Below are 22,588 nucleotides of genomic sequence, written 5' to 3' on the forward strand. Positions count from 1 at the left end.
TCTGCCTTTCATTTGCATTTCATTCTTCCCCCCCAAATTATCACACTCACGTAAGGATGAAGAACATCTACATATTTTGGCTTGTAAAGAGGGCATGCACCTTTCATCCTGATAGGACTAAGCCTTTTAAGATGTTCCATTGGCTATTTGTTTCTTATGCTAACAAACTCAGAGGTCAAGCAGTTACCACACAATTTCTAGACGGATTGCTTCCTGTATTATCATGGTTCATGGGAGTAACAGATACCCGTCCTCCACGTACACTATTGGCTCATTTAGTGAGAGCTCAAACTACTTCAGTGGCTTTTCAAAAGGATGTCCTCATACTGGACATTTGTAGGGCTGCCACTTGGTTCTTGGTGCATACCTTCACTCATCATTACACCATCATGACTGCTTTGAGATCTGATGCAAATGTTGAGAAGCCCACATTGCAGTTACATATTGCAGACTCTGAGCTCCACCTCCTAATGGTACTTCTTGTGAATCACCTGAGTGGAATACACATGTGCAACCACTTGAAGAAAAAAACGGTTATCTGTATTTTAACTGTTGTTCTTTTAGATGTTGTTGCCCTCGTATATTCCACAACCGCCGCCCCCCTGTCTCCGAGTCTTATTTTGCCATGTTCTGGTGTGAAGAAACTGAGGGAGGGATGGGGTGCCGCCACCCTGATATAGTCTCAGGTGTCACAAGGATGTGCATGTGTGATCTCCAATGGGTATTGCTGCAGAAAACTCTCCAGCTCTGGTGCGCTGGGTATGCGCTCACCTTAACGAAATACACATTTGCAGTGATATCTCGAAGAACAACATTTGCAATACAGGTAGGTAACCAGTCTTTTTTGTAAAGCTGAACTGAAAATATCAACACACAAGAAAAGTTGAAGCAAGAAAATAGAAGTGTCCAGCCTGTATCTAACTTCTGAAAAGGTTCATTTGATTTGAGTTCTAATACTGGGGGGGAGGGGAAGTTTGGGGTAGGAGTAGATGTTCTTATGCTGTCCTGATCAGGTCTTCCATCCCTATGCGTGACACTTCTTATCATTAAGGAGTCCGGTGGCATCTTAAAGACTAACCAATTTATTTGGTCATAAGCTTTCATGGATAAAAAAACATTTCTTCAGATGCCTGGAGTGAAAATACAGATGCAGGCATTATTATACTGACACATGAAGAGAAGGGAGTTACCTCACAAGTGGAGAACCAGTGTTGACAGGGCCAATTCGATCAGGGTGGATGTAGTCCACTCCCAATAATTGATAAGGAGGTGTCAATTCCAGGAGAGGCAAAGCTGCTTTTGTAATGAGCCAGCCACTCCCAGTCCATATTCAAGCCCAAATTAATGGTGTTAAATTTGCAAATGAATTTTAGTTCTGCAGTTTCTCTTTAAAGTCTGTTTCTGAAGGTTTTTTTGTTCAAGTATAGCTACTTTTAAATCTGTTATAGAATGTCCAGGAAGATTGAAGTGTTTTCCTACTGGCTTTTGTTTATTACCATTCCTGATGTCCAATTTGTGTCCATTTATCCTTGTACATAGGGACTGTCCAGTTTGGCCAATGTACATAGCAGAGGGGCATTGCTGGCACATGATGGCATATATAACATTAGTAGACGTGCAGGTGAATGAGCCACTGATGGTGTGACTGATGTGATTGGGTCCTCTGATGGTGTCGCTAGAGTAGATATGGGGACAGAGTAGGCAACGAGATTTGCTACAGGGATTGGTTCCTGTGGCGTGGTTTGTAGTTGCTGGTGAATATTTGCTTCAGGTTGGGAGGCTGTCTGTAAATGAGGACTGGCCTGCCTCCCAAGGTCTGTGAGAGTGACACATCACACGATCCATTGTCTACAGCCACACCCTAAGATACAACTGAATTTGCTCCAATTCCTCAGACAGAGACAAACACCTGCGAGATCTTTATCCAGCATTCTTAAAACTACAGTACCCACCTGGGGAAGTGAGGAAACAGATTGACAGAGCGAGATGGGTACCTAGAAATCACCTACTACAGGACAGACCCAACAAGGAAAATAACAACACCACTGGCCATCAAGTACAGCCCCCAGCTAAAACTTCTCCAGCAGATTATCAACGATCTACAACCTATCGTGGAAAACGATCCCTCACTCTCACAGACCTGGGGAGGCAGGCCAGTCCTCGCTTACAGACAGCCCCACAACCTGAAGCAAATACTCACCAGCAACTACACACCACACCACAGAAAAACTAACCCAGAAACCACAAAAGCTTATTCCCAAATAAATGTGTTAGTCTTTAAGGTGCCACTGGACTCCTTGTTGTTTTTGTGGATACAGATTAACATGGCTACCCCCCATACTTGATTTCTTATAATTATTTTAACTTCCTCCTGTTTCTCATGTTAACTCATTAAGAAGTATTGAATAGGGGGGAAGTGGACTACAATTTGAAACACATTTGTATGCATTTGTGTGGGCATGCGAGAGAGTGGAGACTCTTAAGGGGACCTGTCAACCAGAACCTTTGTCCCAAAGCACACCTATAACTCAAAAAGACTGGCTTGTTGAAATACACTAGAATGTTAGCATTCTGATATATTCTGATATATTATCTCACGAGGAAGTTATTTGGTGATACAGGTTACCTCTACATTTGAGCTGAGAAGTATGATTTGCATGGACCACTGCTAGTTCTGCGAGCTAGCTCCCTAAAAATAGTGCTACCTCGCTACACATGGGTATGTCTACACGAGCTAGGAATCACACCTCCCCGCTCAAATATAGAAATAGCCTTAGATAGAATTTTTTTGGACTAGAAAGCTTTCTCATCTAATCAATAAGATGGAAGAATTCTGAGCAGCAGTCAGCAAAGTTAAAATGAGTCTGAGCCATCACACCAATAACCTTTTTGATAGAGGTATGTGATATGGGCTAATTAAGGCAAAGATAATACACACACATACACACACACACACATTATAAAAAACACAGACTCAGTTCTCCATGGCAGTTACAAGCAATTTACATCTATGCAGTGCCTGAATATTGGACCCAGATATCTTTTACTGCTAGTTAGGTTCCAGTGGAGGACATAAAAATGAAGTCCACAATTTTCAGCAAAGGGTCTACATTTTTAACCAGTTAGGAAAGATTTTTTTTCTTCTGTTCAGCGATGCATATTGCATTTTTTTTTTTGGAAGAGATATTGTTACAGGAGCTGAGGGTATTATAATGAAGAATGCTAATTATAAAAGGTTCTTCACATAAAATTTATACAATGAAATACAAAAAGCCAATGTAAGGTAATGAAAATGAGAGAATATGTGTATAGATCAAGAAAACATGCATTTCCTTCCCATTTCATCATGTAAAACTGTTAATTGAAACAAGTCTGTTTATTGTACTTTTTGTTTTGATTTTTTGGAAATCAGAGACAGACCTAATCTCGTAGAATAAACTCTGTTGTTTTTTTTTTAAACCTAAACAACTTAAGCCTTTATTGTTCATTATTTTATTACTGTTTATGTGATTGATCCTGCACCTTTAAAGTCAATTGAAAAACTCCCATTGACTTCAATGAAACAGCATCAAGGCTGACTTTATTATATTTATATAATTTGCAGCTGTGTAATATCTTGCATGGAATCTGGAGCCCAGTTTGACAAAATGGTTTAAACAGTTTTTTTTTCTTCTCTTATCACTTCACTATTTTATTTTCATACCCTGAAATCTTTGAGGGACAGAGGAAAACAAAAGTACTATATTTAATTTTAGATTTTGTTCAACACTGGAGTGACACTTTCAGGTTAATTGTGAAGCCAATTGATCATTTCTTAGCATACAGTGTGACACCATCTAATAAACTCTGAAAACTTTCTCCCACTTCAGTTCCTGAGTAAGTTGTAATTTTCTTGATATGACAAAATAGCAATTTAGTATTCATGCTATGCCTGTCTATTCATTTTTCATTTTTCAAAATGTTAATGAGACTCAGCAAATAGAATCTTTACTAAAGTATCTTTACTGAAAGTTCTATTGTAGTAGCTGGAGCCTCCAACAAACCATGATTTTAAGAATTTTTGTGTAGACTAAGGCTTTAGAGTGTGTATTAAAACTGTCAAATGACTGAATCCATTTTTGTTTGTATTACAGACAACCCTGGTCTGCTAAGCCATGTTCCAGTTGATATTCGAATCCTGGACGTCAACGACAACCCTCCAGAGCTTGCCAGAGAATATGATGTAGTTGTCTGTGAGAATGCAAAGCCCGGTCAGGTAACCCATCCATCTCACGGTTCTCTTTCCTCTAATGTATGGTAAAAGAACAGATTTATTTCTGTTAATGTCACGTGCAAAATAATTTTGATTCAATGAATACTTGAGCATCATATTTTCATAGGCAAAAAATATGAATGCCATTTATATTTTGTATACTTTGTATTTGATCAGACTTTTGAATGTGATAGGTGGAGGGAAATGTGTTTTGGGGATTTTTTAAAAATATTTTTTGTGATGTTAATGTTAAAAATCAGATGTCTGTGTTCAGTCAAGATAATCAAAATCATAATCACATCTGTTAAATGACTATATATTGGAAACCCATGATCTTGTTTATACTTGTCGTCGTCGTCGTCATCGTCATCATCAACAATGCTACAAAACAAATTCAATGTCCTTCCACCCCAGTTGTCACTCGGTGCAAGATTCCTTTATGGTGCCCTGTACAATGGTAGATACAACAAAGCTGCCATAGTGCTTCTTTGAACATTTTGTTGTCCTAAAGAGCAGTTTGTGTGAGGATTACAAACAGGCTGAACCCTACATGGGTGTCCCTGTGAAATGACATCAGATGTTCATAATGCAAAGGAGGCTGACATTTTTTTCTTTTAAAACTGAGGCTGAATAACGGAGTACTGCTCTACTGCTACTTCCATTGCTGGTAGGCTCCATCGGTGCCCTGGGCTTTACCATATTTCCACATTTTTCACTCTCTTTCAGTGTTCTGCACTGTTCACTACCACTTCCTTCTGGCTATGCACTATTTTGCTTGACAGCCTTAAAATGGATGTTAGGGTATAATTGCTTTTCACATTTTCTGTTCATTTGGGGACGCATTTTATCTCAATCTGTGCTAATTTATGCTTAATGGAGAAATCTGGTTTTATGTGTTTAATAAAGTATTGCTTTCACCACAGATTACAATACAATCTGAGGCAGATATTGAGCAGCTATTAGAGTTAAAGTGTTATCTGTAACAAAACGAAAAACACTCAAAATACAAGGGTTCTCACATTTTTCTTAATGGGTCCATTTTTTGAGCAATAATGGCTTTCACATCGAAAACATGAAAACTCATGTGTGCATTAGGAAAGGGTAAAGGTATTCATATCTACAATGTAAGAAATATCCGCACCAAATCTTTAAACCACGATTTGAGGACTTCAATAGCTCAGACATAGGTTAGAGGTTTGTTACAGGAGCGGGTGGTGAGATTCTGTGTCCTGCGTTGTGCAGGAGGTCAGACTAGATGATCATAATGGTCCCTTCTGACCTTAAAGTCTATAATTCTATGATTCAAATAAAGTACAACTTCAGGGACTGAAGAATTGAACAAAACTAAATGGTGACAAAAATTTGTGAAATTCTCCTAAATAATGTGACTTTCTTTTCCAACTTCTAGATATTATCTAGTGCAGTGCTTTTATTTTTAAATTATGTAAATTAAAGACAAGGTATATTTTTAATGCGTTATAACAGGACAAGGAAAACTCTGAAATGTTTATGAGTTTTCTTTGTTTGCTATGTTTTTAAGTCAGCAAATTAGTCCCATTGACAAAGATTTAAACTCTCAAAAGGAACTTCCGTATATGGGCAGGTTTGAGCAAGCTATTTATTAAATTATCAGATATTTCTGACCACACTGACATCTGTTGCTGATGTGTACTGGGATTATATTTCTCTCCGGAGCTATTGTTCCCTGATGTGAATGATGCCATGACCCTTGCTACACTACAATCTAACATCCAGAAGTAGTACCTCTGGGAAGGACTTTATAACACAATAGTTTAAAATGAAAGTGTGCTTGTTATTAATGTTTTATTTTTAAACTAGGAAAACTATATTGCACACTTTTTATTATTATTTATTTGTATTGGGGAAGTACACCGAGGTTCCAGTGAGAATCGAGTTACTGTACTGTGCAAGAAACACATAAGAAGTCATGGATCCTTCCTCAAAGAGCTTACCATGTAATTGAAGACAAGATGCAACAAATGAGTTTGACAGATATTAAGAAAGAGGGGGGAAAATGAGGGTACATTGTAAGTTAACCATTACTTATGATAAAAGGTGTGATGGTTCAGATAGATATGATGGTTCAGAATAATTTAAAAGACATTTTATTGCTTTTATTTATCCTGACTTAGCCACAATTGGTGAGAATGACCAATAGGATGTCCCATTAAGGAACTCGTTGCATCAAGCAACCTCAATTCTTAGATTTGTAGACTCCACACATATCTAGTTTAAAGTACTCCCAGCTTGACACAAAATCCCAATTTTGTATCTTTTCACTAGATTAATACATTTACATTTAACTGCATTAAAACACCTGTTTGCTTGTGCCCAGTTTACCAAGCGATCTGAATTGATCTGAATTAGTGACCTGTTTTCTTCATTATTTACACTCCCCCATTTTTGTGTCATCTGCCCACTTTATCAGTGAAGATTTTATATTTTATTCCAGGTCGCTGATAAAAATGTTAAATGTAGAACCAAGATCTGATCCCTGAGGGACCTCACTGGAAACACACCTGCTTGATGACAATTCCGCATTTCAGTTACATTTTGAGACCTATTAGTTAGCCAGTTTTTAATCCTTTTAATGTGTGGCATGTTAATTTTATGTCATTCTAATTTTTTTAATGAAAGTGTTGTGCAGTACCAACTCAAACACCTTCCAGAAGTCTAAGTATATTCATCAACACTATTATCTTTATCAACCAAGCATGTAATCTCATAAAAAAAGATAAATTTGTTTGACAGGGTCTGTTTTCCATAAATCCTTGTTGATTTGCATTAATTACATTAGATTCCTTTAATTCTTTATCATTTGAGTCCTATATCAGCTGCTACATTATCTTGCCTGGGACTGTCGTCATGCTGACAGACCTATAGTTACCTGGGTCACCTCCTTTACACTTTTTATAAATTGGCACATTAGCTTTCTTCCATTCTTCAGGAACTTCCCCAGTGCTTCAAGACTTCAACATTAATAGTCCAGTAAGCTCTTCAAACAGCTCTTTTAAAACTCTTGGATGCAATTTATCTGGATCTGCTCATTTCAAAATGTCTAACTTAATTAGCTTCTGTTTAACATCCTCCTGAAATACTAGTGGAATGGAAAGAGCGTTATCACCATCTGATGAAACTATATCATCTGTTTGTTCCCCAGATATGGAACCACAATATTTATTGAATACTTCTGCCTTTTCTGAGTTATTATTGATAATTCTCCGATTTCCATCTAGTAACAGACCAATACCATTGTCAAGGTTCTTTTTGCTCCTAGTATACTTAAACTCCTTTTTATTGTCCTTAAATCTGTTGGACATAGATTTCCCCTGGTGTCTCTTTCCTTCCCTTATAAATTTGCTACACTTCCTTACTTCTGATTTATTGTCATTATTATCAACTTCCATTTTTATGGAGCTGCCTTCAATTTGGGGGCATCTTGTAAAGTGTTCTTAAAAGACTGTCAATTATCATTCACAGTCTTCTTGTTAAATTCTTCCTCCCAGCTGATTTGGTTCATAATTATTTATAGCTTTGTGAAACTAGCCCAATTAAAGCACCAAGTGTATAGATTGCAAGTCTGGACTTTATTATGCTTGCACATTATAAATGTGATCAAATCATGATCACTTATATTTAAGTTACCATTAATTTTTAGTTCTGTGATCATTTCCTCTTTATCTGTTAAGACCAGATCTAATAAAGAATTCCCCCATGTTGGATGCAGCACTTTTTGAGTTAGGAAACATAGGAAACATAAAAGCTGGAATTGTATTCTATTACTTGATTATAAAAAAACAAATAGATTCAAACACCCAATTTTACATTTCACAAAAAATAGGCATTCACTTCAGCTAATCACAGGGCAAATAAATTGTCAAGAACTCCATAAGATTTCTTCACTTTACACTGTTGTGAGTAAAAATCAAATTAGCTGTTAAAAGAACAATTTAACAGAGAAAAATATTTTTCTTTATTTTAATACAGACTTGGGGCTTAACATTTTCCTTGAACTCCACAAATAGTCAACACAATGGAAAATTTACTTTAGGGTCACAGCAAAAATGGAATTAGAGTAGGGATTTGCAAGAAAAGAGGATAGTGGCCTTGTGGACTAGTTCACAGAAGGCATTCCAGTTGTAAGGGGCTATCCCCTCTTTAGTAAAATAGCTTGGTTTGGGAAATTAAAACTTGGTTGAATCCTAGAGGTAGGAAGGACTATAACCAGAAAAATCCTGTTTCTGAAAACAGAGGGCTAAAATGTAAACACTAACAGCTTGTCTTCACCACTGCACTAGATCAGCGAAGAAGTGCTATGTTGAGAGGCAGAAGCTATGTTGGTGGGAAAGTGTCTCCCCACAACATAATGCAATGTAGACAGCACTTTAAGTCAATGTAACATACGTCGCTCAAGGGGGTGTTTTTTTTCAAATCCCTGAGCGAAAAAGTTACATCGACTTAAGCGGTAGTATAGACAAGCCCTGAGTTGACGTTCTGTACTAATAATTACAATAGCAAAATATTGCTCAGCATTTCTTCGGTTTCATGCATTTTCATTTTTGAAAATATTAAGTACTTCAGTTTAAAAGTTCCATCTAACGAAAAACATAATTTATGTAAGAAATCAGATGTATAACAGCAATGTATGAATGTCTGACTAAAACTTGCTTTTCAAATGTCACTTCCTGATGAGAGATAAGGCGGGTGAGGTAATATCTTTTATTGGACCAACATCTGTTGGTGAAAAGGACAATCTTTTGAGCCACAGAAAGCTTTTCTTCAACTCTGGGAAAGGTACTCTGAGCATCACAGTTAAGTGCAAGTTGGAGCAGATTGTTTAGCGTACATAGTTAGCATCTACCTTGAATGGTTCCTTAGAATATGTGCTAACTACTTATGTTAATCAATTTGCTCCGTCTTGCATTTAGCTGTGATGCTCAGAGTACCTTTCCCAGACCTGAAAAGAGAGCTGTGTGGCTCAAAAGATTGTCTCTCTCACCATCAGAAGTTAGTTCAATTAAAGATATTACCTCACCCACCTTGTGTCTTTAAAATCCTGGGACTGACTAGGCTACAACTATACTGCAGCCTTCCTGATGAGTTACTTTGCAGGTTTGTGAAAAACACATGGGTTTTGGGTCCAACACTCCTCCCACACTGTCCCAGCTTTTTGTGAATATTTTATTTCTGTTTTAATCAGTTGCTGTTGTTGGACTCTCTTGGATTTAAGTTCATCTGAAGTATTTACATGAATATGTATATATATATATATATATATATATATATATATATATATATATATATATATATATATATATATATATATATATATATATATATATATATATATATATATAAAAAAATAACTGGGACAGAACAACTGATAGAGTCCTTGGTAGCACTGTGAACTCTTAGAACTGTGTGGTTTGCTAGAATCTGGAAACTCTTGGAAGGAGTCAGGACACTTGATAACATGATTATTAGTTTTTCAGTCTTCACAATATTGAATTGATTAAAGGGTTGTTTCTCATTCTAGTTGCAGTACATGTGAAAGCTGCCGATCAATACTGCAAATGGTTGATAAATATTTAGTGATTATAAACATTGTTCATTAGTCACTGATTAAATATGTCTGAAGTTGAAAAAAGTAAAAAAAAAAAAAAAACCCTCAGTGAACTGAAGTAATGAAAATAGGTAATTCTAAATAAAAATGTAAAGATTCTTTAAGATCAAATGTGCCACTGAATGATATTTTGTCTTTTGAAGTGGAAAAGCAGAACATCTACTGTTTTAATGATCCTGGAAGTGAGGCATTGTGTATGTCAGTGCTTCTCAAGCTATCTGATGTGGGAGACCGGCAATTTTTTTTTTCCAGTGTGTCTGCAGACCGGCAGCCGATGGCTCGCGGTCCGGCACCGGTCCGCGGACCACCACTTGGAGTAGCACTGGTCTATGTTGTTATCTTCTGTTTGAAAGTCGTGATAATTAAAACCCTTGTTTACAGTCTTTCAGCAGCTTTTCAATATCAATTTAATTCGGGAAAACTCTTTGTTTTTCTTCAACTTTCAGGAAATGACAAAGAATAATTTGTATATTCAGCTGGTGAATGATTATGCCAGAAAAGCAACTGAAAGGCAAAGACTTGAACTTGATAATTTATAACCTTCTTTTATGCTGACACTGCCTTCAATGTAGCACAAAATGAGCAATTTAAAGAAATGATTGAAGCACTTTGCCCTAGAGATATCTTTTGAGACAGATTTAAACTCTCAGACCCACTGCTTGATGCTACATATGAAATAGCAGAGGAAAAATTAAATTAAGGGAAGAACTAAAGAACCAAGATTGACATCAATACACGATGGTTGATCAAACCCAGACTTTCCTACATTGGCCCATCAAAAAGAATGATTACTAATTTACATTAAATTTGCATGATTTCCACATTAACATTTACATGCAATTACCATGCTTATCGCTAATTTCTACATCTCTGTCTCTCATCCTTTCTCTCTGTGTAACTCCCTTCCCCTTGAGGATACTACAGATGAAGCAAAATCTCCGGTCTATGCCCAGGAAGGGAAAATAAGTTGTGACTGGCTTTTCTAAGAAAAACACCCCACGACAATACACCTAGGCCTCATCCCAAGTTTTCTTCTCCCCTGTGCACCATGTACTCACCCCCTCACACAGTCACTTCTTTCTTCTCATAGCAGAATGAATAGATTTGCCTCCCACAAAATCAGTACCTCCCCCAAAAATAAATTCTCCCCTCTCCCAAAATCAATTTTCTCCACAAAACAGAAATTTTAAAAAATCATTTAGGGAAATCAATAATTTTGAAATGAAATTATGCCTGGTGGGCTGATGGGGAGCCAAGATCCTGGAAGCCCTGAGAGCTTCAGCAAAGCTGAGAACCTTAGATCTTGAAGCCAGCACTTTCAGGCTCCTGTCTTCCCTAAAGCCTGCCTGGCAGACTTTGGAAGAGTTGGGTGGGCGAGCTGGCAGGAAACCAGGTGAGTGTCTGATGGAAACCTATCTGGCCGGCAGGATTCCATCAGAGCCCTGGCTGGGTTCTGTTCGACCTTTGTTGAAATCAAACCTTCTCCTCAAAATATTTCAATGTTGAGAAACCTGCATTCTCCAATGGAAAACTATTCCACCAGAGAATTTCTAACCAGTTCTACCTAAAAAGTCAATCACATAGTAGGGCAGATTCTCAGCTGCAGATGAGTTCTACAATTCAAGGGGTGGGGGGGCACAATGACATCCTAAGAGCTGCTTTATTTTATGCTAGTTGCCCAGGGTCCTAAGAGGCTGTACCAGCAGTCGGGGATTCCCCTGGCCATACCTTTTTGGCCCAGCCATTCCTCCTGCCTCAGCAGCTAGAATGAGAGTGCAGGTAGTCCCACAGCAGCCCTAAACTGCCTAAGGTTTTCCTTACAAAGTGATAATCCTCCAGTGTCCAGTTAAGCAGAATAAAGCAGATTTAACATACTGGATTTATTTTGTTTTTAATTCCATAAACCTGTGGGATTTTTTTAGTGGGCGTTTTTAGGTAGGGGTTTGGGGATAAGTTTGAGGTGGGGAAAATAACAGCGACACTGATTTCCACAGTCTTTCCTTCTGTTTCTCCCTCTCTTCCCAAGAGCACAATTGATTTTGTTTTAAATTCAATAAAACCTAGTGTTGGAAAGGAATTATTTCAATGAATCCGCAAAAGGATTTCCCACTCAAAACACTTGTGAGGAGAAGACCATTTGAACATTCTGCTCATGACTTTCCGGCATTCACTTTGCTTAGGAGATACATTCTGTATCCCATAGGAACTGCTGACTGATGCACAATAAATATAGCTTGAGACACAGGACCAAATTCAAATCAATCATAAGAGAGTGCAATTCCCCTTGAAGTGAATTAGAGTTGTGCCAGCTTATGCCAGGACAGAATTTGACCATCGGACAGAAAGACTTTTACTCATACGTATTTCAATACATCTGTAAAATAAAATCCTCTTCTATGGTGTATTCCTTATTAAACAAATTACAAGATATTTCAAAGCATGTTTATTTATTAATGAGGGGAAAATAGCATATAATGTAGATCAGAGTTCAAGGTCCTTGTATTCTGGAACTATTCAGACTCCAATTATGGAGTATTATGGAGTATATTATCCAGACCCGATAAATGATAGCAAAACTTTCATCTGAACTGTGTGATAAAGTTTGAGAAGCTGATTAAATGTCTGGCAGGAAGAACAAGACTCATATATGAGAAATCCCTCCATCCATATATTTATACCTCACTAGAGGAGGACAGAAATTCCACTTTCCAAAATATTTTGGCTTAATTACAAATAGGAAAGGGAACCAATTATTTTGAAATTCATCATGAAGGAATTTTTTTCAATGCTTCATGTAGATTTTGAGGATTTTTTTTATTCTGTATTATACATTATATAACATCCTACAATATAATACAGTACAAAAAAATGAAGCAAAAATATTTCATTCCCAAATGTTGAAATAGGACATTTTGACATTGTTGCACCTTTCCCTCTTCTCCCCCCACCCCACCCAGTTTTCTTCTGCAACAAAATATTGACCCAATTTCATGAAGCATTTCAAATTCAATAGCTAGGGTTGGGTTAGGGTCAGCCTCACTTCAGTCCCCGGCAAAATCATGGAGCAGGTCCACAAGGAATCCATTTTGAAGCACTTGGAGGAGAGGAAGGTGATCAGGAACAATCAACATAGATTCACCAAGGGCAAATCATGCCTGACCAACCTGATTGCCTTCTATGATGAGATAATTGGCTCTGTGGATATGGGGAAAGTGGTGGATGTGACATATCTTGACTTTAGCAAAGCTTTTGATATGGTCTCCCACAGTATTCTTGCCAGCAAGTTAAAGAAGTATGGTTTGGATGAATGGACTATAAGGTGGATAGAAAGCTGGCTAGATTGTTAGGCTCAATAGGTAGTGATCAAAGGCTCGATATCTAGTTGGCAGCTGGTATCAAGCGGAGTACCCCAAGGGACAGTCCTGAGGCCGGTTTTGTTCAACATCTTTATTAATGATTTGGATGATGGGATGAATTGCACCCTTAGCAAGTTTGCAGATGACACTAAGCTGGGGAGAGAGGTAGGTATGATGGAGGGTAGGGATAGGGTCCAGAGTGATCTAGATAAATTGGAGAATTGGGCCAAAAGAAATCTGATGAGGTTCAACCAGGACAAGTGCAGAGTCCTGAACTTAGGAAGGAAGAATCCTATGCACCGCTATAGGCTGGGGACCGACTGGTTAAGTTCTGCAGAAAAGAACCTGGGGATTACAGTGGATGAGAAGCTGGAATTGAGTCAGCAGTGTGCCCTTGTTGCCAAGAAGGCCAATGGCATATTGGGCTGTATTAGTAGGAGCATTGCCAGCAGATCGAGGGAAGTGATTATTCCCCTCTCTTTGGCACTGAAAACTTAATATTTTCTGTGGAATGCAGGCATGTTTCATGAAGCAAATTAATTTTGCCAAAAACCCAAACTTCTGTTGAAAAACAATTTGAACAAAAAAATTCAGTCAGCCCCGATGTAACACTTTGTATATGGAAAAAGTGTTGTTTCCACATTGCGTGTTTTCAATTGACTATAGACTTTCTCAGTTATATGGCTTAAAGTAGAGTAAACATGGATTTTCACATGCAAAAATCGGAGAATATAGCTAGGGTATTTTCTTGAGATTTAAAGTGCTACTAAAGACACCCTACCAATTCTTCTGTGGCACAGAAACCTTGAGATAGAGTATTGAAAAACTGTGGCATGTATCTGAAACAAGATCCTGTAAAATCATTGGCCTGAGATGTTAGATAAATGAGAGAGGTACATTTTTACACATTTGGATAGTAAGATTTTCCTTGCATCAACCACAGTGCCCATGGTATGTTCCGTCATGAAAAACTGGAAAAAAAATGCATGCATTTCAGTATTGTTAAAGATCATTTATTTCTAATAGTGGAGTGGTGGCTCAAAAGTTCTTAATCTTCCACCCCTCTGTATCTCTAGAAGTCCTCAATGTCAAATAAAAGCGAGAACACTGATTTTATCTCACCTAAGCAGAAATGCTGGCTTTCCATGGCTTTCCTGCTCTTTTAGGATGAGGCCTTCAAATTGCAACCAAAGGCTACTTACTCAGGGATGCATTTCAATGGAAGGCACATGCATCTGAGAGGAAAATTTGGTCCAGTCTTCCATACTGAGTGTAGTCAGATAGAGCTACTTATATGAGTAAAGCAGGATTGAGCCCCAAGATTAATCCATTAGCAAAAACATAGCTTGTCAAAGAAAAGTGTACAATGTATGACAAAATAAAGTATTTTTGCTAATAAACAACCAAGTTTTTGGAACTATTACTTAATGAAACACACTTTCATTTCCTCAGGCCTTTGATCTACATTTTAACTAGCTATTAAAGGAAAAAAGAAAAAAACTGTCAAAAGAAATTTCAGTAGTCCCAAAAAACTGACGTACTTGAAATTGAAAATATTCCCTCCCCAAGTATCTCTAAACATTAAAAATGAAATATCTGAATTTAGGCTGATCAGGTAAGGCATGTCTATCCTTCTTTCATTTTGCAAGGCCATTTCAATTACAGATATGCCTCTTGGGGTTTACCACCTTTTCAAAATGTAATGTAGAGCAATTAGCTGCTTACCAAAGTTTTAACAGGGGGTGCTGTAGTATGAGGCTGCTTAGCTGCAGACTTCAAGATTATAGATGATCTGAGATGTAATTTGATTGCTTACAATCTGGCAAATAATTGCCTCGATTGCTTACAATCTCACAAATAATTTATTGTGGCTACTTTTAAAAATATCAAATCTTCCCCCCAGCTCCCAATAAAATATAATTATCAGAAAATATTGTTTGCCTTCTTATCTGCTTCAGACTCAGACTCTACTGATTATACCGTAATTGTTGTATTATATTAGCTTTAAAAATATCATTTCTTTCTTTTGCTTTGCCACTCCTGTATAAGTGGACATTAAGACAAGCCTGTGTACTTCAGCTTTTAATACAGCAGCACCCCTAACAGCCCTAAAAGAAGTTCAGTGTGGATGAGTCTATAAACATTTGGACACTTATCAGTCTACAAAACTGAGCAGGAAATCTCATGAGAAAATGTATTTCCCTCCCTGGATTTCTGGTCATTTGTGTGCAGCAGTTTATTCAGTCTTATCCAGAAATACCTTAAGAACAGTCTTTCTTTTACACTATTTTGGCACTTGAATTTCCAGTCCCACCAAGAAAATGAAAGTGAAAGGTGAAAAATATTCAGTCAAACATTGCAAAAGCCTAGTAAAGTTTTGGGTTGCATTCAATTTGAAAAATCAGTAGGGATTTGGGTTATAGGAATCTTATCTTTCAAACCTGGCTCTCCTAATCATGGTGTCTGTCTCAATATATTTCATCTAATGTTACTCTGGGGTAAGCCAAACTAAAATCGGTTATGGCTGCTGCTCTTCATCTTCTGCTCTCTTACAATTTGGTACTGAGTCCTAAAAGGGAATTTAAACACAGTGCTGGTGTTGAGTGTCTGTCACTCTGATTTAACAATTGTTTTCCCTAAGCATTGTTAGAGTGGAAAAAGTGTCAACTGTTTTTGCATTTCATTAGTAGGGACAACACACAGAAGATGCTATATATTGGAGACATTTGTCTAATCGTTGTCTTGTCTCTCAGAAAACAGGTGTTTATGGAAAACTGTAATTCTGCAAGTCCCCAGTATGCACTATTAATGATAAGGAAAATATTTGTAGCAAGGTCCTGACTCATATTAAAATATTGTGAAGTATGGATGCTTTTAGCTTGTTCCATAGTATGGGTCCTAAAATATTTCATTTGAGAGAAATCAAGCTAATGGGCCAGTAGTTTCATGGGTTGAATTTGGCTGCAGCCAAGTAGAAAATTAAAATAAGCTAAGCTTAAAGATTGTGCTGAGGTCAGGTAATATTTGGGTCAAGTTGAAATTTCAACACATTTACTATTTAATTTATATTTCAGGTCATTCAGACTATCAGAGCCACTGACAAAGATAACTCTGCAAATGGGCCAAGATTCCATTATTCTCTTGATGAAGGCCTTTCTTTGAATCCCAACTTTACCCTAAGGGACAATGAAGGTAAATCAAAGACATTAATCTATAAGAAGTGGGACTCTGTTTTGTCTGGGATGTCTCATTGAACAAAGCAATTGTGCTCTGTTTCCACACAATTCTTATCAGGAGGTGGAAACTCTAATCTATCAATGTTCAACTGGCTGATTCCAAGGACACCATATTTGTACACATTGTATTGTGAACAATGAATAACCAGGACTATATTTCAAAAATAGTCTTTTAGAAAATGTTATTCCATTTTTATATTCTGTTCTATTTTATACCCAGCATGTACGCTTTATAGTCTTTTTATCCACTCATGGTGGTTGTTTTATTTAAATGAGTTGGAGAAATGTTTTGTTTGCAGTCTCAGTGCAGTTCCTAGTTGATGATTATAAAGCCACCACCACTACACCAGTATGAATTGTCACTATGGCTGACATTCTTACCAGAGAAACCAAGGACTGAAGGAAAATGAACTCCCTCTCAGTCCTAGAGGTCTGTATCCCAAAGGAAGGCCTCCGGCACTGCCCCGGGAACGATATGACTCTGCACTATCCCCCCACAGGGCGGTGACTAAATGGTGCAATCTAGCCCTTTGCCAACTTGGAGCTTTCATTCTGTTCAGATCATGATGGAGCATTGTATTCAGGGATGGGAGGCCTACCCCTGAAATGAATGCAGAGTGTACTTGTGTGCCTTTATATTTTGAACATTGAAGGCAGATTCATATAAACTCACTGAGTGTTTGAATGTTTTTACGTTTGGGATCACAGCTGCACTCATTTCAATGCACAGAGCTTCAGATGTTTGCATGCTTTTGAATGGATATATTTTGATCTCTGGATCTTGATATATTATTAAACCTTTGGAGCCTTTGAACAAATTGTATGCTCTAAACCATACACTTGTCTGGCCACCAGCAAAATATCAATGTTCTAAGGCTTAAGGGCCATAATGTGACTTGGACTACATATTCACACGTACGGATGTGAGGGAGAGTAAGAATTTTCCTTACTTCTATGTGCAAGCTATCCAGACTTTGGGTGCAGTTGAACTGAAGTAAGAGGTTGCTGCTGGCCTACTATACCCCCTGGAGCATATGAGTGTGGAATATGGGCACATGGAGTGGAGCATTGGCTCCACCCCCACCAACTACAGCTGGTATATGGAGTGTCATAATTTGCTTTTGTTATAGGACAACAACAAATGACTACCACTCTTGAGCAGGGGAAGTAGAGGGGGAAATTGTGCCTCCAAAGGCTGTCCATGAACCAATGCGTCCTTGGTTTGTGCTATTTATCTAGCACCCCTTCTTCAGAGCTGTGGTGTTAGGCACGATCTAGCCCTGAAATATCAGTGGAAAACATATACAGTGCAATTTTCAACCACTTGAAACTTTAGTATTTCTAAACCATTTTTTCCAGACTTGGCTGAAGACACATCCCATGCATATGGCAACTTTGAACTTTTCAAACAAAACCATTTCTAAGCTGTGTTGCGTAAAAAAAAGATCAGAACAATTTAATAAATTGGTTTTATTTTACAACTGCATAACTTTATAATGGCTGAATATTTGGGGATTGTTAGGTTAGAAAAAAGAAAAAAAAATCAGTGTTGGGCTGAGAACAAGCTTGAGAAAAATCAATTCAATAATGTTTTTCAAGACTGTAGAATGAAAATGTGTCTCAATGAGAACTGTGCCATGTCACTGCAGAGCTACAATATTTTTGTGAAAGAGGAACTGCAGAACCTTTTGGATTTTAACATATGCCCAAGTATTTCTTCTCTTTGCTTTGTTTCTTTTAGAAGTAGGCTGAAACTGCAAGATTCAGCTCTGGATTTAAGGCCCGATACACTACTGCATTAATTCCATTTTACACCATTTGACATCAGTGGGACTAAACCAATTTAAAACTGAAGCTCTGCAGCGGTGCTTCAGCCCGCCCTGGATTTTAATCGCTCCTTTCAAAACTCTGGGGTGTTTGGAGCCAGGGTTTTGGCACAGAGATAAGGAGGAGCTCTTGAAATTTAAATGTGGAGTTGGGTTTGGATTATGGTCTGGGCCGTTTAAAAAATTAAAAGGGGAGCCGGGTGCTGATACTCCTTCTTATGTTGAGTAGTATCTTACTTCTCAAGTAGATTCACTGAAGTTGATTGAGTGTCCTCATGAAATAAGTACTATTCAGTTTGAACAAGGGTATCAGAATCAGGCCCAGAGGGATCAGAGAATACCACCAGCAGCAAAGTAATACAGTATGCACAGACAAACACAACAAAGAAACAACAAAATATTGCTACATTGAAGAAAATCACATACATTTTTATTTAATCGTTTAATCCTGCAATTCTAGAAAGCAAGACCAATGAAAAATGGCTTTTCAATTATTTGGGAGTTGGTTATTTGAAAATTTTCTGCTGCAAATGTTTTTTGATGGAAAGCTGGGTTTTCAAGAAAATGTTTTTTTTTGTTTGTTTTGGTTTGGTTTTTTGTTTTGTTTTTTGCAAAATATACTACTTTCTGAGGGAAAGTTTGACTTCCTGTCCAAAAAATTGAATACCCCTCCCACACACACACGAAAGATTTTGTTTTTCGTTTTGTTTTTGGAAGACCTACTGTGGTTCCTCATAAGACTTGTAGTTTGGTTCCCTCATGCCCACATTCTACTCTGTGCCTTCAGGGTCCCCAACCAGAGTGCATCGCTCAAAATGCACCATAGGGATTCCTGTTCTTCATACGCAGGCTCAGCAAGAGAGGAGACAAAGGTACATCATGGTAGATATAGTCCAGCCTGGGAGCCTGGCTGATAGAGAAGGGGAGCACATGAATTACAACTCCCATGAAGCTGTGCAGTGGCATTTCTGAGTCAAAAATTTTGGGTTTCATCTGAAAGTTTTCAGGTGAAAATTTTTGGTTTATAAACATTTGCCAAAAAGTCAAAATTTTCTGGGGGGGCGGGGGGGAGGAAAGAATTCTGAGCTTCTCTAGTCTTCCCACATTGTTCTTCATAATATTGCTAGCACTGGGCATTATAGAATCTATTAGAAAAAAATAAGTATTCTCCGTAGTTTTTTTTTCTTTTTTTAATTTATCAATAATGTCTGAACTTGGCAGTTATTACTTAGTCTAGCATAGTTACTATCATTTTTTTTGCAATACAGTTGCCCATTCACCCAGTTTAAAATCTGCTTGTTTAGTCTGCCAGTGTGAATCTGCTCTTTATTATGAATTCTGTACCTACCCAAATGGTCTCTTTTTCCCACTAATGTTAGTTGATTAATATGCTTAATTCTTTTTATGTTTTTTTAAACCTTATCCTTTCCTCATGAATTCTAGCATACAGAGAACCTTGCATATGGATCTTTCTCATCCCATATGGAAGGTGGTCAGTCGGATACCCTGATTTTTCTGTTCCTCAGTTCCTTCATGGGTTTTGGGATCTTTGTCTGGGAAGGGAAAGGGGTCAGTAACAAGAAGGACATTCCCTGCTCCCCAAAGACAGCAGTAGAAAAGACGGCAGCATGAATACATTCTACATAAACTGTTCCTCGAGTCTTTTCCTGCTGGGGAAGGCCCCTTACGGGAGTTTTCACAGTTAAAGACGCCCAGGGAAGTCTTTGCTGCAGGACCACACTGTCAGGGAGCCAGAAGGAGGGGAGAAGAATGCAGAGCTGGCTGACAAAATTTAAATTTTCAAAACATCAGCAATATTTTTTTCTTTGCAAAAAGCTTGCATGGTTTCTTGACCAGTTTGCAGAATGCTTGACATTTAAAAAAAAAAAAAAAAGATTTCAATGAAAATGTTTGTGAATGTTTTTCAGCCAGCTCTGTCTACTCCAAGTTGTGGTGAAAGCCCAAGACCTCTGTACAGATATATAGGTTGGTATGGACATAGTCACCCACATACATACAGAGTCTTCCTGTACGTGTGTGTGTGTGTGTGTGTGTGTGTGTATTTATATATAAATACACACACACACACAGAGAGAGAAAGAGAGAGAGAGAGAGAGGATTAGATTGATAGATCGCTTCGTCCCTATTTTGGTTCATGCTGTAACCTGCAAGCAGAAGTTATACTGCCTTTGAGACACTTGGAAGAGAAAATAACCTCTAGAGGGAACTTCACTCAGGTTTCAGGGAACTTTTAAGATTTTCAAGCTCTTTGAGATACAACTTTTTCTCTCACAAGATTTACAAATCCTACTGGCTGCCCCAATGGCTCTGGTAAATTCTCTGTAATTTTTGGTGTCACAGAATGTACGTATTCAGTCAGCTGTGCCAATATAATTTGTAAATTCCCCAAGCTTTAACCCACTGAGACTGGTGACTTCTGAAAGTCTGACATTGGACTTAACCCCAAGAAAATGTTCAACTCCAACTTGGTAAAGACAGTCTCATGCACTAATTGTCATTGAGGATCAATATTGAAAACAAGTTTGAAGATTTTCCAGTGAGCCATTTTTGAGTTATGTGTGGGGGAAAAGTTACAGGCCTTTTCTATAGCTACAGCTTGTTTGCTTTCTTTTTTCAACAAGATATTTTAACAGCAGCTGCGGGAGAGGAGCTGCCTCCAGATAAATACCTGAGTACCTCACAATTTGTAATGTATTTACCCTCACCAGACCCCCGTGAGGTAGGGAAATACCATTTATTCCCGTTTTAGAAATGGGGAACTGAGGCAAAGAGAGACCAAGTTATGTATGTGTTGCAACACCTTAGTGATTTAGGGGCTGAAGTCCCATAGACTTTTAATTAGTCTTAATGTAAGTCTACATGGTAATCAAAGATTTCTGGCACAGCTGCGGCTGGCCCGGGTCATCTGACTCAGGCTTGTGGGGCTTGGGCTGCGGGACTGAAAATTGCAGCATCGACATTCGGGCTTGGGCTAAAAGTCTGCACTGCTATTTTTAGCCCTGCAACTCAAGCCCCTTGAGCCCAAGTCAATTGACCTGGGCTCTGAAACTCAATGTCTCAGGGGAGCAGGGGGTGGGGTGGGGTGTGCAGTGTAGACATACCCATAGGGTCCTAACTTCCAAACTAACTTTTTAAGATAAGACTTAGAGTCCTAAGTCAGTTAGGTATTGTAACACTGAGCAAAGCAATGCCTAAATATCTTTTAACATTCTGGGCCTAACATCATAACAGAACTGGGTTCTCAAGTTCCAGGCTAAAGCTCTATCCACTGGGCCATCCTTTTCCAATAATAAATTAATGTTGTTCTGTTGATTACTGAGCTTATATCTGTACCATTATTCCAGGGATTGTGTTCACTTGTCCTCTAATGTTGAGCAGACTGCAAAGTCACATAACTCTGGGATCAAGGCTGGGATCAGCACATAGCAGGCAAAAGAAAGAAAAGGGTACAGAGGCACCTCCTCATGCTGGTGTTGCTGATATCAAACAGCTTTGTTTTCTCGCAGATAGAGAAATCCATCTGAACTTTCCAAATTAATTCTGTAAGAGCACACATTGATGTTACTAGAAGATGTAACATATGCACATATGTTTTTGCTGCTCTGGTAGCAGTAATACTTAATAAATGGGCGCAAGAGAAATAAATATTATTTTTAGTAGAGTAGCACAGGAAGAAATCACTTCTTTACTGTAGAGCTGGATGGAAAACCCAAAAGCTAGCACAACTTATAGAACTATTACAAATACTTTCTGCATATTTCATGAAATGTGGACCTTTAAAGAACATATTTTTGCTGAATTAGCAGGAAGGGAGAAAATGTTAAGATATCTGGGAAAGGAGAACAGCATTAGCACTAATTATGATAACTGTAAGACTGAACCCCAGAGCACTTGGGGCATCAACAGGATGTATACTGTCTTGCTCAGATATTATCACACAACTGAAAAACATAAATAAAGAGGAAATCTGCTGCAAGAGCAAAGGGAAGCAGAAGGGATGGCAACTTATGAGCCACGCAGAGCATTTAGAGAAGGAGTGTATCAGATATCAGGAGTTTTTCCATGTTGAGGGGGAGGGAACTCCTCCAGCTAAACACTCCTCAGAGCTGTGAAGATCTCTGCTATTTTCCTCCTCTCTCTTGCCAAAACATTTCTTAAATGAAAAAAAAAGCTAGATCCCCCTCTGCTCCTGAGCTGACCAGAGGGGATGCTGAAGAGTGACACAGAGGCTCTTTATCCCTTTGTTTGAGTGG

General features: G+C 38.2%; 1 protein-coding gene across 9 annotated transcripts in view; it reads left to right on the forward strand.

Annotated features, from left to right (window-relative positions):
• The window catches only part of CDH18 (cadherin 18), an 840,354-nt gene that overhangs the window by 801,011 nt on the left and 16,755 nt on the right, over positions 1 to 22,588 (forward strand). For all 9 annotated transcript variants that reach the window (XM_037893304.2, XM_037893305.2, XM_043540230.1 and 6 more), the window contains 2 exons: positions 4,134 to 4,255; positions 16,327 to 16,444. In XM_037893304.2, the coding sequence (XP_037749232.1) occupies positions 4,134 to 4,255; positions 16,327 to 16,444 (240 nt within the window). The remainder of the gene's footprint in view (positions 1 to 4,133; positions 4,256 to 16,326; positions 16,445 to 22,588) is intronic.

This window comes from Chelonia mydas, chromosome 2 (assembly GCF_015237465.2).
Source record: "Chelonia mydas isolate rCheMyd1 chromosome 2, rCheMyd1.pri.v2, whole genome shotgun sequence".
NCBI lineage: Eukaryota > Metazoa > Chordata > Testudines > Cheloniidae > Chelonia > Chelonia mydas.